Source organism: Muscardinus avellanarius, assembly GCF_963383645.1.
Source record: "Muscardinus avellanarius genome assembly, chromosome: 1".
Classification (NCBI taxonomy): domain Eukaryota; kingdom Metazoa; phylum Chordata; class Mammalia; order Rodentia; family Gliridae; genus Muscardinus; species Muscardinus avellanarius.
This window is the reverse complement of record NC_137786.1, coordinates 62,549,442-62,566,398: the sequence shown is the minus strand read 5'-3', so window position 1 is coordinate 62,566,398 and position 16,957 is coordinate 62,549,442. Positions and strand designations below refer to the sequence as shown.

General features: G+C 35.8%; 1 protein-coding gene across 3 annotated transcripts in view; it reads left to right on the top strand.

Moving 5' to 3' along the window:
• Positions 1-16,957, top strand: part of CERT1 (ceramide transporter 1) — a gene marked incomplete at both ends in the record, with an annotated part of 117,243 nt that overhangs the window by 42,269 nt on the left and 58,017 nt on the right. For all 3 annotated transcript variants that reach the window (XM_080698201.1, XM_080698203.1, XM_080698202.1), the window contains 2 exons: positions 15,188-15,295; positions 16,306-16,444. In XM_080698201.1, the coding sequence (XP_080554327.1) occupies positions 15,188-15,295; positions 16,306-16,444 (247 nt within the window). The remainder of the gene's footprint in view (positions 1-15,187; positions 15,296-16,305; positions 16,445-16,957) is intronic.

The window sequence follows — 16,957 nt, the reverse complement described above, 5'->3', positions numbered from 1 at the left end:
AGACCTATTTTTTTATATTATTTTACTTGGAAAAGGGGTCTTTTAAGCCAGTGCCGCTGGCTTCGAACCTGCGTGGTCCTCCTGTCTCAGCGCGGGGATTACAAGCATGCGCCACCACACCGGCTAACTTTTATTAAGCCCTTTAGGTCTTAGAAAATATAGGCCAAGCTACTTTCCATGAAAAATGGTAAAAGTTGACCCAAGCCACAAAGTTTAGAGTGCCCTACCTGCAGAGAAAGCTGAAACTATACACTTAATTTTTTAGTGTTTTTGTTAATAAAGCTCATTTATATCTAACCACCTTCCCTAGCTACACTTAATGTAGGTTAATATTACATTCCTTTTTTTAATATACAGTACTTGAATCCAAGGGTGCTGTATCACTGAGTTATATCCCCAATCCTTTCTCTATTTTTTTATTTTGAGATAGGATCTCACTGGGTTGGCCAGGCTGTCCTCACTTTTCCATCTTCTTGCCTTCACCTCCCAAGGTCCTTGGGTTACAGTTGTGCACCACAGCTTTTAGCTAATTTTATACTTCCTTCTTTTCTTTTTTTTAGTACTGAAGATGAAACCCAGGGGCAATCTACCTCCAAGATACACTCCTAGTCCTATTTTTTTTTTTCAATACTGATAATGGAACAACCCAGGGGCATTGTACCTCTGAGCTACACCCCCAGCCCTATTTTTTAGCCTTTTTTTTTCCTAAACAGAGTCTCACTGAGTTGGAAGGGCCATGCTCATCCTCCAGTCTCTGCCTCCAGAATGCTAGGATTACAAATGTGTGCCACCACACCCGGCTCCTATTTTTTAGTCTTTATTTGGGAACAGGGTCTCATTGAGTTGTAAAGGGCCTCATTAAGTAGCTGAGGCTGTCTGCGAACCGTGATCCTCATTTCTCAGCCTCCCAAATGCTGGGATAAAAATGTGCGCCACTGCGCCCAGCTCCTATTTTTTATTTATTTTGAAACAGGGTCTCACTGAGTTGCAAGGGGCCTCACTAATTAGCTGAGGCTGTCTGCAAACCTTGATCCTCCTGTCTCCACCTTCTGAATGCTGGGATTACAAGTGTGTGCCTCCACGCCAGGCACATACTTCCTTTTTGTTCATAACTTTTGCTCTCCCATCCTAGTCTTGGTTTTTGTTTGCTTGGTTTGTCATGCCCATTTTTCTGTCTTCTGTTATCTTTTCATTTCAGTATCTTCTGCTGCTCTAATATCTTGGCATTTTTTACATGAGATAAAGTTTAAAAAAGAGTCAGATTGCCTTTTCATACCAGGTTGCTATGAATTGGCCACCCTTTGACCAATTTTAATTACTGTTATAATTTTTTGTGTTTAATGGAAAGGATGAGATTGGCAATTATACAAGTATAATATGCTGTAAATGTATTTTATAATTTAGTTTAGAGTTTACTAGATTTATACATTTTTATAATATTTAGCCACATGTTTGACACTAACAGATTAGGTATCTACTATTAGATTTTCAGCTTATTTCTCTATTTTTAAAATTTTACTTTATAATTTGATTGTAAAATGTTTCTTGAGATAAAGGGGAAAACAGTTAATCAGGAATTAACTATTCCACATTGTTACTATAGAACCTATCAAAGAAAATGAAGTTATATGCTACAGACATTAAAAAAAAAAATCACTCAATGTGTTTACATTTTTGTTTAATCAGTAAAGATTTTTGACAGTTACAGGACAGATGGGATTCTGCTCTTTTCTATGTTTGATGTGGAAAAGTAACAGTGGGTGGGATGGCTTACACATAATGCACCAGAGGAAACTTTTTTTATTGTATTTGGTTAGTATATTGGACAGTAGCCTGAAGAAAATGCTTAAGAAAAATAAGAATACAAAACTGCTCTTTTCCATCAAATCTTTTTAGTAAATTTCCTAAAAACTTTTGTTTATATTGTCTTATTGACTGGTTTGTTTAATACTGATTTGTGAAAGACTACAGTGGGGTAAGAATAAGAATAGGCAGTCAAGTAAATGAATATCCTGTATACCTTGAAATAGTTCTGTCAGTTTTCAATCACATAGAAGTCTATGTACTTAACAGACACAATGAGGTAAGTGATAAGAATCCTTATATTAATGTTCAGTTCCTAGCCCTTTGTTATTTTCAGTAGTATCCCTCTGATTTTTTTTGAGGAATAGAAGAAATAATTAGATATGGTAATGTGTTATTTAATTCTCATGGAAGCCTTTCAGTGTTGACATTCCCATTTTATATACAAATGATCATGAGAACATTGGTCAATGACTAGTAACATTGTCCCAAGAATGGTGTCCTAAAATGTTTATAATATCCCCTGTTTTTTTTCATGATTGCATAGCTCAAAACTAAACAGTAAATCAACCATATTTTTAAAATTTCCCTATATAGAAAAGTTTTCCTGGCATTCTTAATCGAGTCATTTATTGATTGGTTGATTGATTCATTTGTGGTACTGGGGATTGAACTCTGGCATTCTGCCTCCAAGCTATACCCTCAGCCCTATTTTATTTTTATTTGGAAACAGGGTCTTGTTAGGTTGATGAGAATTTCACTATTGGTGAGATTCCTCCAACTATTCCTCCAACCTGCAATCCTCCTGTCTCAGCTTCCAAGGTACTGGGATTATAAGCGTGTGCCACCACGCCTGGTTCTTAAATCAAATTTTTTTTAAAACCATTCCTGCAAATATTTTTTTTTGGTGCATTATATTCATACACCATATTGGGGTCAAATAGTTTTCTTACATGAATTCCCCCACCCTGAATTTTTTTTAATTTATTTTTTATTGGTGCAATGTATTCATACATCATAGTGGTATAAAGAAAATACTTTTGTAGACATACATGCACATCTCGCCCAGTTAGCCCCTACCACTATCCCCACCCCATTCCCTCCCCATCCCTCCTTCCCACGCTTGGCTTACTGGTTGACATCTAGTATTATAGCAATTTATACAATATTAACATTGATAATCTCACATAACAGTTTCATTTGTCTGGTACCAAACTTTTGATGACTTAAAGATAACATTTCAATATTTCTTTTTGCTTTCTTTCTTACCAGACCCACCCTGAATTTTTAATTGATTATCATTTCAAAAGGGGGAATACAGAAATTACTTTGTCTTTTAACCCAGTTACTCTTCATTTTGGTGTACATCCTTATTTTGTGTACGTTTTTCTCAAAAACATGATGGTGAGCCGGGGGTGGTGGCTCACGCTTGTAATCCCTGCGCTTGGGAGGCTGAGACAGGAGGATCGCACGGGTTTGAAGCCAGCCTCAGCTACTTAGTGAGGCTCTCAGCAACTTAGTGAGACTCTGTTTCCAAATAAAATATAAAAAAGGTCTGGGAGTATAGCCCGGAGGTAGAAAGCCTCTGGGTTCCACCCCCAGTACCACCAAAACAAAAAACAAAAAAAAAAAAACATGATGGTGAAGATTTATGGAAGAGATCAGAGTAGGAAGGACCAGAAATCTCTCTCTCCACCTATAAAATAATTACACTGACAGAATATGCCTCATGTGCCTAATTTGAAACTCTGAAGTATGGAAGGCTTACAAATTCTGGAGGAAAAGGGAGCACTTGACTGTTAATTCTAGCTCCAGCTCTTGGTAGGCAGCTGTGCTCGTGTTCCTGGAGCAGCTTATAAACAGGGTATGCGGGCCTGGGTCAGTATGAAGAGCCCTGTCCTCCAAGTATTGGGGACCTATACTTTAAACTCTAATTGCTAATTTTTATCACAAAAGTTTAGACAAATACTTGGATAACCATTATTCTACCTGCTCCTCTGATAAAAATGGAGTTTTTACCTCCTCGTTTATTTAACTGTATTTCCCTTTTTGGGAGTCAGACAATGAAGATTAAGGCATTTAGAAAGGAACTGGAGAACATTATGCTAAGTGAGATTAGTCAGTCATAAAAAATAAAAAAAAAATGGATGCCCTCCCTAATATGCAGAACCTAGGGAGAAAAAGGGTCATAGGAGGAACTCTGCATGAGGAAGGAGAAACTGTAGATGAGCAAATAAAGCGACCTGACTGAGGGGGATGGGAAGAAGGAAACACCCCATGTACATGCACAAACATATCAAAGCACTAAGCCAAACATGAGTGGGGAGGAGCATTTACATATATAGGAGAAATTAGAAAGTGATTACAGCCGGGCGTAGTGGCTCATACTTGTAATCCCTGGCCTTGAAAGGCTGAGTCAGGTGGATTGCACAGCCTCGAAGCCAGCCTCAGGTACTTAGTGAGGCTCTCGGCAACTTAGTGAGACCCTATTTCCAAGTAAAATATAAAGTAGGTCTGGGAGTATAGCCCGGAGGTAGAAAGCCTCTGGGTTCCACCCCCAGTAAAGGAAGGAAGGAAGGAGAGAGGGAGGAGGAAGGAAAGGAAGGAAGGAGGGAGGGAAGAAGGAAAGATAGATAGATAGATAGATAGATAGATAGATAGATAGATAGATAAAATATTGCCAGGGGCTCAGAAGAGAAAAATTGAGTCATTGTTTACTGGATATACTAAATATTCTCAAACTGTGTGCTTAGGAATTAAGATAATTCCACTATTTCAAAATAAGTATTACCTCCTTAGAACAAATACATGTTTGAACAAAATAGCCATTATTGCAATACTGATGCAAAATAAGTAATGGGTAATAGATGGTAGCTTAAATAATGGATAGTAAATGATAGTTTAATGTAATTGTATTTCACCACTAACAAGACCTTATGTGCACTTGATCCTAGGCGAAGTAGGGAGCTGAACAGGAAATAAGAGCATTAGATGTTTGTTTTTAAAGAATCACTCTGAATACACTCGGGAGAATTTTGAGGAGGAGTGAGGCTAAAAGCAACTAGAAACCTGGTGGATTAATACTAATGAGTCACTCAGTGGTCAGAACTAGGGAATACTTATTGATAGCAATGGAAAGAGAGAAAGGATTGATTTGAGGGAAGTAGAAAAATAGCTATTGAGACCACATAGCACAATGACTTAACATTATAAGCACTTGAATTTAGGCTCCCTTACTTTCTAATTCTGTGACTTAGAGGACATTACATAAAACCACCTGTAAAATGAGCATAACAATCTATTCTCATCTCACATAGATGAGAAATTTGTAAAAGAATTCAGAGAGAAAGCATACCTAAAGCATTTAGCATCGTGCTTGCTACAAAGCTAGTATTAGCTATTACCACTGTTGTTATCATTTCCAAGGTTGCTTTCTGCTCAAACACTGTTAGGGAGCCAGGTGTGGTGGGTACACTTGTAATCCTAGCATTTGGGAGACTGAGACAGGAGGATCACGGTTCTGGGACAGCCTCTGCTACTTAGGTCCTTTGCATCTCAGTGAGACCCTGTTTCAAAATAAAGAATAAAAAATAGGGCTAGGAGTGTAGCTTATACACCCCAAATATACATGTATATTTGATAATAGTTTTTAAATTATGACATTGGAATGACTAGGATTTGTAAAAAAAAAAAATCTTTATAGGTAGCTCATATGCTAATTCTCTTAGCAGAATGCTCTGTTTTCCAGCACAATTAGACAGAAGTATTTTATGGGTAAGCAAATAGTAAACCTCAGTGAAGTTAATTATATTGCCAGGTGATTAGAATATACAAATTCTCTTTAATCTCCCTTTTTCCTTGTGTGGTGCCAGCGATCGCACCTATGACTAGACAAGCTCTCCACCACAGAGCTACATCCTCAATGCAACACCAATTTTTAAAATATTCTAACAGCCAGGCATGGTGGCACATGCCTGTAATATCAGTACTTGGGATCTCACATTCAAGGTCAGCCTCAGCAGCTTAGCGATTCCCTGAGCAATTTGATATGAGACTCTTTCAAAATAACAAAAAATTAAAAGAGCCTTATTGTTATATTTTAAAAATTGGTATTTGGCTGAGGAATACCACAAAAATAACAACAACAATGATAATAAGTGGATATATTTTAAACTTTTTTTATTCTTGAATATTTCTCTTTGTGAAAATTATTTTAGGCTGAATTTTTTTCTACCTGACTTAAAGTTTGCTCTTGTAGACAAATTATATTTAGTTCAACTAGGGACTTTTATACTCGGTTTCCACTGTATATGTACATTTTTGCCTAAATTTTGGTATTTATAGACCAGCCTTATTTCAAAGATTAGAAAATTAAGCCCAGGAAAGGTAGTAATTTAGTGAGACACTGTTTAAAAATAAAGTAGGGCCAGGGATATAGTTCAGAGGTAGAATGCCCCTAGATTAAACCCCAGTACCAAGAATAAAATGTTGTTATTGTAACATATTTTATAGTATAGCCTTATTAATTATGTTGTTTCTTGAATATACAGTCTTCTCATATGGTTTGCTATAACATAATATCAAATGTAGATGTATAGATGCTGACAACACATGCTTATTTGGTTTTGTTATGGGTCTTAGAGTTTCAATTTAAAACCAGTTCTTCATGGTTCTTTTAATATTTAATTTTGTATTTTTTCATAATTAAAATTGAGGCAAACTGTGTACTTTGGGCAGGGAGAAGAGAAAGAAACCTATGAAACTAATATCTTAGGTAAATTTGACACAATGAGAAAATTACTTAATTTCTATCTCAAGTTCTCTGCTTTGCTTCTTGCTAGAGATTGTTATTGGAAAAAATAAGTTTTTCAAAACTGAATGCTGGGATTACAAGCATGCACCACCACTCCTGGCAACAGGTTCTATTAAATTTAAGAACCAATCTTTTGGTCACTGTTAATAGTATAGCACTATTTGCTTACCTCAGTGAATTTTATACCACTTCTTTTAGGGGTTAAATAGACCCACAGACAATTAAAAATGGTAATATTTAAGTTTATTTCCCATATGATTAAGCTATCAATTTTAACAATGACTTTAGGGGAGTTTTCTTTTAAAATCAGTTTTAGGCATTTCTACTATTTTATTAAAATTATAACTTTAAACTGTATGACTTATTTGTGATAATTTTAGTTATTCTTAAAAAGTCAAGAAATACAGGATAAAGATTTACTTTAAGGAATCAATCCAAAGGTTACTGTTGTACTTTGACCAGTAGTAACCTTTGTATCAATTTTCCATTTGAAAAATAGTACTGACTCCCTCTACTGGCTGAAAGATCTCTCTTCTCCCTCTCCTTCTCCCTCTCTCCTCCCTCCCTCCCTCCCCCTCCCCCCCTCTTCCTTCTCTTTAAAAAGGAGTATTTTAATATTACAAAGGTTTGGTCTCATTACTGTAGTATTTAGAAGATAAACCTTGTTCTATGTAAGATGCTTTCAATATTTTATTAAACCAAAATATGTTCAGGAACACTGCTGACAAACACTGGTAAATTTTGGGAAGTATCTTTTGTAAAAACCATGGCTTGTTCTGTGTGTGTGGCACTGGGGATTGAATCCAGGGATGTTCAACCTACAAACCACTATTTTATTCAACCTAAAAAGCCCTATTTTATTTTTATTTTGAAACAAGTTTTCGCTAAATTGCTGAGTCTGGCCTCAAACTTAAGACCATCCTATCTTGAACTGCCAAGTCCTGAGATTACAGGCATGCACCACTGTGCCCCGCATGTATGAGGGATCTTAAGATATTTTGAAAGGGAAAAATATCCCTTTGGTAGCCATATTTTAATTTTAGATTGTTAATTTGGAGTAGAACTTAGTGTTTCCTAAAATACTCTGTCAGCGCTGGGGTTGTAGCTCAGTGGTAGCTGTAACTTGCCTGGCTTGTGTGAGGCCCTAGGTTAAATCTCCAACACTGCAATAAATTAAATAAATAAAATATGACTTTGGCCGGGCGTGGTGGTACACACTTGTAATCCCCGTGCTTGGGAGGCGGAGACAGGAGGATCCCGCAGGTTTGAAGCCAGCCTCCTCTGGCTTAAGAGATGCTGTTTCCAAATTTAAAAAAGGTCTGGGAGTATAACCAAGAGGTAGAAGGCCCTTGGGTTCCATCCCAGGAGAGAGGGGGGAGAGGGAGGGAAAGAGGAGGAGGGAGGGAGAGTGAGAGCGAGAGCGAGAACTTTGTCAGTGATTAGAGGTTGTAAATGAGTTCAACTTCTTATGGAAGAGTGAGTGAGATTAAGAACAAACATGCCTTTAAAATCTTAGCCTCTTGCTGGGCGGGTGGTGCGCATTTGTAATCCCAGCATTGGGGAGGCTGACTGGAGGATTGCAGTTCGCAGTTCATGGACAGCCTCAGCTACTTAGCGAGGCCCTCTATAACTTAGTGAGACCCTGTTTCAAAATAAAGAATAAAAAAATAGGGCAGGGGTTGTAGCTTGGAGGTCAAATGCCCCTGGGTTCCATCCCAGACCCGCAAAAAATATATATAAACAAATAAAAATTAAAAAATTAAATCTTGCCGGGGGTGGTAGCTATGCTTGTAATCCCCGTGCTTGGGAGCCAGAGACAGGAGGATTGCGCAGGTTCGAAGCCCGCTGCGCTGGCTGCGTAAGAGACCCTGTTTCCAAATTTTAAAAAATAGGTCTGGGGGAGTGTAGCCCAAAGGTAGAAGGGCTTCCAGGAACCCCAGTACTACATAAATAAATAAATAAATAAATAAATAAATAAATAAATAAATAAATAAATAAATAAATAAAAAATCTTAGCCTCGGAATCCACCAATAAGATTTTTTGAAAGCATTTTATAATTTTTAAGAATATTTAACAGTGTCAGTTGTGACCATAAAATAATTTCTTCCCATTACCATCCTTACTTCCTTTATCCCATTCCCCACTCTTGGAAATCCAAAATATGTGTGTTGAAAACATTGCCACTTTTCAAAAGAGTTTGACAGCTTCTCTTATAGAATTGTTTTTGGACCCCTTATGATAGCAAAGGTGTTTTTTGTTGTTGTTGTTGTTGTTGTTGTTGTTGTTGTTGTTGTTTTGGTTTTTATTTGGATTTTATGGTACCAGAGGTTGAACCCAGAGGCTCTCGGCCTCCAATCTACACTTCAGCCCTTTTTATTTTTTATTTTGAAACAGGGTCTTGGTAAGTTACCACCGACCAGCCTTGAACCTACAATCCTCCTTTCTCAGCCTCCCAAGTACTGGGACTACAGGTGTGTGCCACCATGTCTACTAAGTTTTTTTTTTTTTTTAAATATTGATATCTTTCATGATACATTTGTTTTTTGAGATAAATGCAAAGCAAATTCAGAACTGACTCATATACATAAGGACAATCAGTTTAAGCTATTTTTTAATCTAATGAAGTTATTTTTTAATTTTCTTTTTATAACTCATTTTTGTTAAAAACTCAAAGTATATTTATTAGTTACTGAAGTAGAATAAAACTTTCATTGTTTACATTGAATAACAGTTGAATTTGGATTCATGAACACATTTTATTTTATTTTTCCTTAGAATGATTTTTATAATTTTTATGGAATTTATTTAAATAAAATTTTATGAGTTAGAAATACAATTACTCTAAGCCAGTCATAAAAAACTCATTTATTATTCATTACTTATATTAATATGGATGTAATATGGAGTCTTTTATTTATCATGTCTTTGTTATAAGATGTTACCTATTTTGAAATGGTAGAACATAAAGAAATTGAGAAGAATATAAGAAGTTGGATAGTGAAGAAACCTTTAGTAAAACTTTTTTTTTGGTGGTACTGGGGGTGGAACCCAGGGGCTTTCTACCTCCAGGCTATACTCCCAGACCTATGTTATATTTTTATTTGGAAACAGGGTCTCACTAAGTTGCTGAGAGCCACTAAGTAGCTGAGGCTGGCTTTGAACCTGTGCGATCCTCCTGTCTCAGTGCGGGGATTACAAGCATATGTCACTACGCCCTGCTAGTAAAACTTTTTTTGTAGTACTTGGGATTGAACCCAGGAGCATTCTTCCCCCAGCTTTTTTATTTTTATTTTGAAATAGGGTCTCACTAGATGGCTAAGAATCTCACTATTTGCTGAGGCTGTCCCCAAACTTACAATCCTCCTGTCTCAGACTCTCAGTACTGGGATTACAGGTGTGCACCACCACACTCAGCTTTTTAGTAATACTTTTTTATTTCAAGACCTTTAAAAAAAATCAGCAGTTTTGATTTGCTCTGTTTTATGACTCATTGGCACGAGCAGGTATCGAAGGTGGATTCTTTGAATTAAAGTTTCAAATTATTAAATTTTAAATAGTTTTCAAGAGAATGTCTAAATCCTGCTTTCAGTATTATAAAAATAAGATTGTAAGTTATAGGGAGTTGTATTTAAACATGTAATACAGATTAAATTCTGTTTAGAAATGAGTCACATAACTGAGATACTTTAATTTTTAAATTTGTTTTGTTTTCATCTATTACAGAAATTCTGTTTTTAAATGTAGCCCTGAATATTTAAATGTAATAGGAAAACTTTACGAAACTCATAAAATTCAATGTAGAAATGCTACACTTAGTAATTTATCATGATTGTCAAAAAGAGAGTAGGAAGAAACCATAGATGTTTTAGGTGAAAAAACTGCACAGTACCTTTGCTTTAAGACTTTTGGAATCATTTGTTTGATAAGAAGTCTTAATTTTTGTGAACAATATTATAGCTGTAATTTAAAATACTGTTTTGGTATAATTTATGATACTAAAATATGCTTTTTATCAGTTTTATTGAAGTTCTATTTATATTCTTAAAATGTACCTACTTTAATTTTACAGTTTGGGGTGTGTGTGTGTGTGTGTGTGTGTGTGTGTGTGTGTGTGTGTTTTACTGGGGATTGAACAGAAGGGCATTCTACCTCCTAGCTACACCCCCAACCCCATTTTTTTTTTCCTTTTTCTGCATTAATGCGGATTGAACTCAGGGACACTTTACCTCTGAGCTACACCCCCAGAATAAATAAAAGAATAAAACTATTTTTTTGTTCTTTATTTTGAAAAAGTCTCACTAAGTAGCTGAGGCTGCCCAAGAACCTGTGATCCTCCTGTCTCACCTTCCCAAGTACTGGGATTACAAGCATGTACCACCAGCTCCTAGCCCTATCTTTTATTCTTTATTTTGAAACAAGGTCTCACTAAGTTGCAGAGGGTTTCACTGAATAGCAGAGGTTGGCTGCAAACCTATGATCCTCCTGTCTCAGCCTCCCAAGTACTGAGATTACAAGTGTGTGCCACTGTGCCCAGCATACAGTTTGAGTTTTTAACAAATGTAATCTATACCCCTAAAATACTCTTTACCTGTTCGTAGTCAGTACCTTCGCTGCACCCTGGCCTGCTCTCTATCTTCATAAATTAGTTTTATCTTTTTAGAGTTTTCTTGGTTAATTTACATATAGTTAAGTTAATGCTTTACCCTTTCATTAATACTTTTATTTTCACCAAAATACTTATTTTACATCATCACTAAGATTTTGCTTTGCAGCCAGATGTAGTAACACATGCCTTTAATCTCAGTTTTTAGGAGGCTGAGACAGGAGAATTGCAGGTTCAAGACCATCTTCAGCAATTTAGTGAGGCCATCCTCAGCAATTTAGCAAAGCCCTCAGTAACTTAGTGAGATCTTTTTTCAAAATAAAAAATGAAATAAGGCTGGAGGTGCAGCTAGAGGTAGAATGCCCCTAGTTTGATCCCTGATACCAAAATAAAAAATTAAAAAAATAATTTTTAACATGTGTAGTGGTATGCATCTTAGAGAAGAGCTTTAAATTCATCTAGTCTTAAGTGTATATATATTTTAGATAGATAGATCCCAAACTGTAATTTGTTGGCAAATTCAGAGTGAAGAACTTAATTGTAACTATACCTTTTGAACATGTTATAAACAACTATTGTCATAATGTGACAGTTTTACTTTGATGACTGGTATGGGCTGAAAGTTGAGTTTCAAGAGGCTGCTCATTTTCATATAAATAAATTTATGTCTTTGCCTGAAGATACCCATTATTATGAACTTTATTGCCATTTTTATTATGAATGCCTTTCTACCTCCTCTTTTTCTTCTTTCCTTTTCCTTCCCTCCTCCTCTTTTCCTCACCAAATCTGTCTTTTATTGATGCTGGCAGGTAGTAGTAAATTTGCTCAGGCTTTGAGGTTATCACTGTTATACCTTCAAGATATCATCTTTTCTATTTCTTGTCACTATTAACTGCTTCTTGTAATCTCTAATCCTTTTCCATTATTATATTCTTTTTCATTTTCTCTTCCATTTGAATGAACTTAGGAAGTATGTAATTCTGGTTCTTATTGAGGCAACTTTATAGTAACCATGTACTCTTAGAGTTCTGAGGTAACAGAGACAGGCTATTTAAAGAATTCTGAGGCATTTTATCTCATAATGGTCTCGTAGGAAGACCATAGAGTAGGCAGGTAGTGACTTATGGAGTATTTATCTTGTCTATATACTCTTACTAATATCTTATGCTATGTGTACTTAGGCCCTTGGAGAACTCACTTTCTGTATAGTGTTAATATGATTTACATAAAAAATGAGAGTATAACATTTTTATTTACTAAGTCAGTATAGCTTAATGTTCTTCTGCTAAAAGAGTATTTTCCAAGTAGGTTAACAAATAGTTGTAAAGGACATTATGATTTTTTTTTTTTTTTTTTTTTTTGGTGCTGGGGGTGGAACCTCCGGGCTATACTCCCAGCCCCTATTTTATATTTTATTTGGAAACAGGGTCTCACTAAGTTGCTGAGAGCCTCACTAAGTTGCTGAGCTGGCTTCGAACCTGTGCGATCCTCCTGTCTCAGCCTCCCAAGTGTAGGGATTACAAGCATGTACCACTATGCCCAGTGGACATTATGATTTTTGAGAGTTAGAGTATAGACGGTATAAATATTAGCATTATTGTATATAATTTTAATGTATTCTGATTTTTTTTTTCTGGTACTGAGGTTTGAACCCATCTACCTATATATCCCCAGTTCTTTTATTTTTAAAAAATTATATATTATTTGTGGTACTAAGGATTGAACCCAGGGGCATTCTACCTCTAAGCTAGATCCCCAGACCAATTTTATATTTTATTTGAAACATGGTCTCACTAAGTTGCTGAGGCTGTCCTCCAACCGGTGATCCTCCTGTCTCAGCCTTCCCAATTACTGGAGTTACAGATATGTGTCACCACACCTGTTGTGTTTCCTAATATTAATCTTGAAATTCAAATAATCTAAAGCAGATAGTATTTGTTGGTATAGTTTAATAGCAGAAAAAATTGATATTATTTTACTTCTTAAATTTAGTGACTGGTCTTAGGATTATACATAGTATAGCATTTGTTTTTTTTCAATACTCATCTCTAATACTATAAAAAATGTTTAAGAAGCCTATGGGTTTCCCCACTCAAATGCATAAGTCTGTTAAATATAATTATCTATTTAAAACATAATAGACATAAGATATTGTATTAAATGATGTTATACAAATACCTGGGTTTTTCCACAGAAGCATTTGACTTACTGTACTTTTTCTAGTTTTAGTAATATGTATTTGTATATGGTGCTGGGGTGGACCCAGGTCATTATTCATGCTGATATGCTCTCTACCACTGAGCTGCATCCCCAGCCCAACTTACTATACTTATTTTATTGTGGTACAACAGGAGGATTGGACCCAGGGGTATTCCACCTCTGAGCTATACCCTCAGCTGGCTGCAAACCTTTGATCCTCCTGTCTCAGCCTCCCAAGTACTGAGATTACAAGCATACAGCACCATGCCTGTCTTTTCTGTACTTTTAAAAAGTAGCAGTAAGAAAAGCCAGGCATGGTGGTGCACGCTTGTAATCCCAGCATTCAGGAGGCTGAGACAGGAGGATCGCAGTTTGTGGACAGCCTCACTACTTAGGCCCTTTGCACTCAGTGAGACCCTGTTTCAAAATAAAGAATAGAAAATAGGGCTGGGGGTGTAGCTTGGAGGTAGAATGCCCCTGGGTTCCATCCCCAGTACTGCAATCAATCAATCAATCAATCAATCAATCAAATAAATAAATAGTAGCAATAAGAAAGCAATCAGAGATCCAAAATGCTTAGTTTCAGGTACTTGAAAGTTATCTTTTCCAAATATTCTTTTGTCTAGGTTATTAGTAATACATTGTATTAGGGAGAGAAGAATATCAAATGATGCTCTGAAAAAATAGTAGTCTCATTAAAATGCAAGTATTATCACAATGCTGAGTTCATACCTAAACATCCAGGAGTTCCAGTTATCTTTCATAGTGTGATGCCTTAACAGATTGGCAAAACTGAATTGTCAAGGTGGCCACAAAAATAAAAAAGATAGTCTGCTTCCAGAAAAATCTAAGTAAAGTAGTAAGTATAAAATATAAAGTGCTGTAATTTAGTGGCAAATTCTATAATTGTGTTAAAAATGGTTGAAAATATAGATTGATATAATAAGAAAAGGTGCACTGAAACAGTGACTGTTGAGCTGTCTGGATGTGACTCAACTATAAAGAAATAGTAGTAAGCCCACTTGTAAACCCAGTACTTGGGAGGCTGAGACAGGAGGATCTGAGTTTTGCAGCAGCCTCAGCAACTTGTGAGGCTCTCTGCAACCTCGTGAGACCCTGTCTCAAAAGAATAAAATAATAGGGCTGAGTGGGGGGTAGCTCAGAGGCAGAATGCCCCTGCGTTTAATCCCAGTACTGAAAAAAAAAGAAAACAGTATTCTAAGTTTTGTTATCTTTTTGCCTTGTCCTATTTAAAAAATATAAAATATACATAAAATTTACCATTTTAAACATTTTAAGTATACAGTTCTGTGGCATTAATTACATTAGCACTGTTGTTGAACCATCACTACAGTTCCAGAATATTTTCATAATTCACAGTTGAAACTCTGTACCCATTAAATACTGACTTTTATTTACCATCCCGCTTTGCTCCCCTACTCCATCTCTGGTGACCAGCTGTCCTGTTTTCTGTCTCTGTGAATTTGACTAACTTTCATAGTTAATAATAGGAAAGATAGGATTATTAAACACTGCTTTATTTCCTATTCTTGAACACTTCATTAGCCTACTAGCCCCGTATGAGGTGTAGATATTTAATAAATTTCTAACTTAAATGGTAATTAGCAGTTGAAAAGCATGGCTGTATCAGTGGAATGACTATATGAATCCAAACTGCCAATTATTGTTATAATAATCCAGTTTATTTCTTTGTTTGCTTTCAAGTATTTTTATTTAAAATTTTTTGTGTACTTTATTTTCTTTTTAGACTGAGTCAGGATATGGATCTGAATCCAGCTTGCGTCGACATGGCTCAATGGTATCACTTGTGTCAGGAGCAAGTGGTTATTCTGCAACATCCACCTCTTCATTCAAGGTTTGTTTTTATGAATAAGTTAAGGTAACAGAATGTTTGCTTTAGTGTTGGCTATTGCAAACAGAACTTACTTGATAGTTTTTTAAATTTTTTTATTGATGCATTGTAGTCATACATCTTAATGAGATGCAAGATGGTGGAGACATGCATGTACACATCACCCAATTAACCCTTACCCAGTTCCAACGACATTTTCTCCCCCTCCCTCCTCATGTTTGCTTTAGTGATTGACGCTTATATGTTTGCTAAAGTACAGCCTTTGCATTAATTTCTCTCTTCCCCTTCCCATCCCCTACTTGATAAGTTTTTGAAAAACATTTTCTACAATATAATTTATTTGAAATTGTTATAGAATAATTTTTAAAGGGTAAAATCATGACTCATACAACTATGAAATCTGAACACATCAGATTTTATTTCATTCATTAATAAGGTAATATATAATTTAGCATGTTGATTCAAAGGAAAAACTGAAGAATACTGAAGTAAATTTGATACTATAAAACTGACCATTATCCACAGATTAATAATCAGTGCTTGTGTACAGGAAAAAGTTCATTTATATCTATAGGGACAAGAATTATATTGATTACTCAGTTTTCTATTAAAATAGTTGTAAAAATAGCTCAAATACAATGAAAAGCAAACACTTAAATGATAATCACCCTCCCCTGAGGATTCCATAGATAACACTCACCAATATTGTGAAAGTACACCAACTAATGTTTTCCCCCCATTTCAAAGTCAGACATTTTCACAGTGTCTAATTTGAAAATACTCAGTTATATTAGCAACTTGTCAGGCATTACCATTCCGTTTCCTGTAGATTTGTCACTACTTTGGGCAACATCAAATCTTTTCCTCTGAATATTAAACTTGATTTTACAGTTCTCTTTTTCTCATTTCCGCAGTCATAAGGCAGACTCTAAAAGGTGATGAAATACTATGGGAACCATTTTTATTTCACTTAAATTACAACCACCCCTCCCCTTTTTGCCTCTTACTTACAGAAAGGCCACAGTTTACGTGAGAAATTGGCTGAAATGGAAACCTTTAGAGACATCCTATGTAGACAAGTCGATACTCTCCAGAAGTTCTTTGATGCCTGTGCTGATGCTGTCTCCAAGGATGAACTCCAAAGGGATAAAGGTTAATTAGGCTATTACCACTATTTTTACTTGGAGAATGAATGGATTTAAAGCCTCTTAATCTTAACGGGTAATGTCTTAAGTAATAAAGGTAATTGTAGTCACTTCTGCTGCAAACTCTCAGTGTTAACAGATTTCAGTATTTACATAAATAGAGTATTTAGTAACACATTCTAATTTTTTTTCTGATTGTCCATACCAGGTGCTGTCAAAGGCTCGATTGATTAGTCCTGGGGATTGAAACCAGGAACATTCCACCTCAGGCTGCACTCCCAGCCCCTTATATTTTATTTGAAACAGGACCTCACTAAATTGCTAAGGATCTTGCAGAGTTGTTGAGGCTGGCCTTGAACTTGTAATCCTCTTGTCATGGCCTCCTATGTAGTGTGATTATGGTATGTAGCACCATGCCCAGCTCAAAGATTTTACATGATACTCCTTATTCCGTTGAAAAATAGTATTTTGTATCTTGTTAATACTGTACGTTTTACCTTATTATGTCTAACAGATTTAT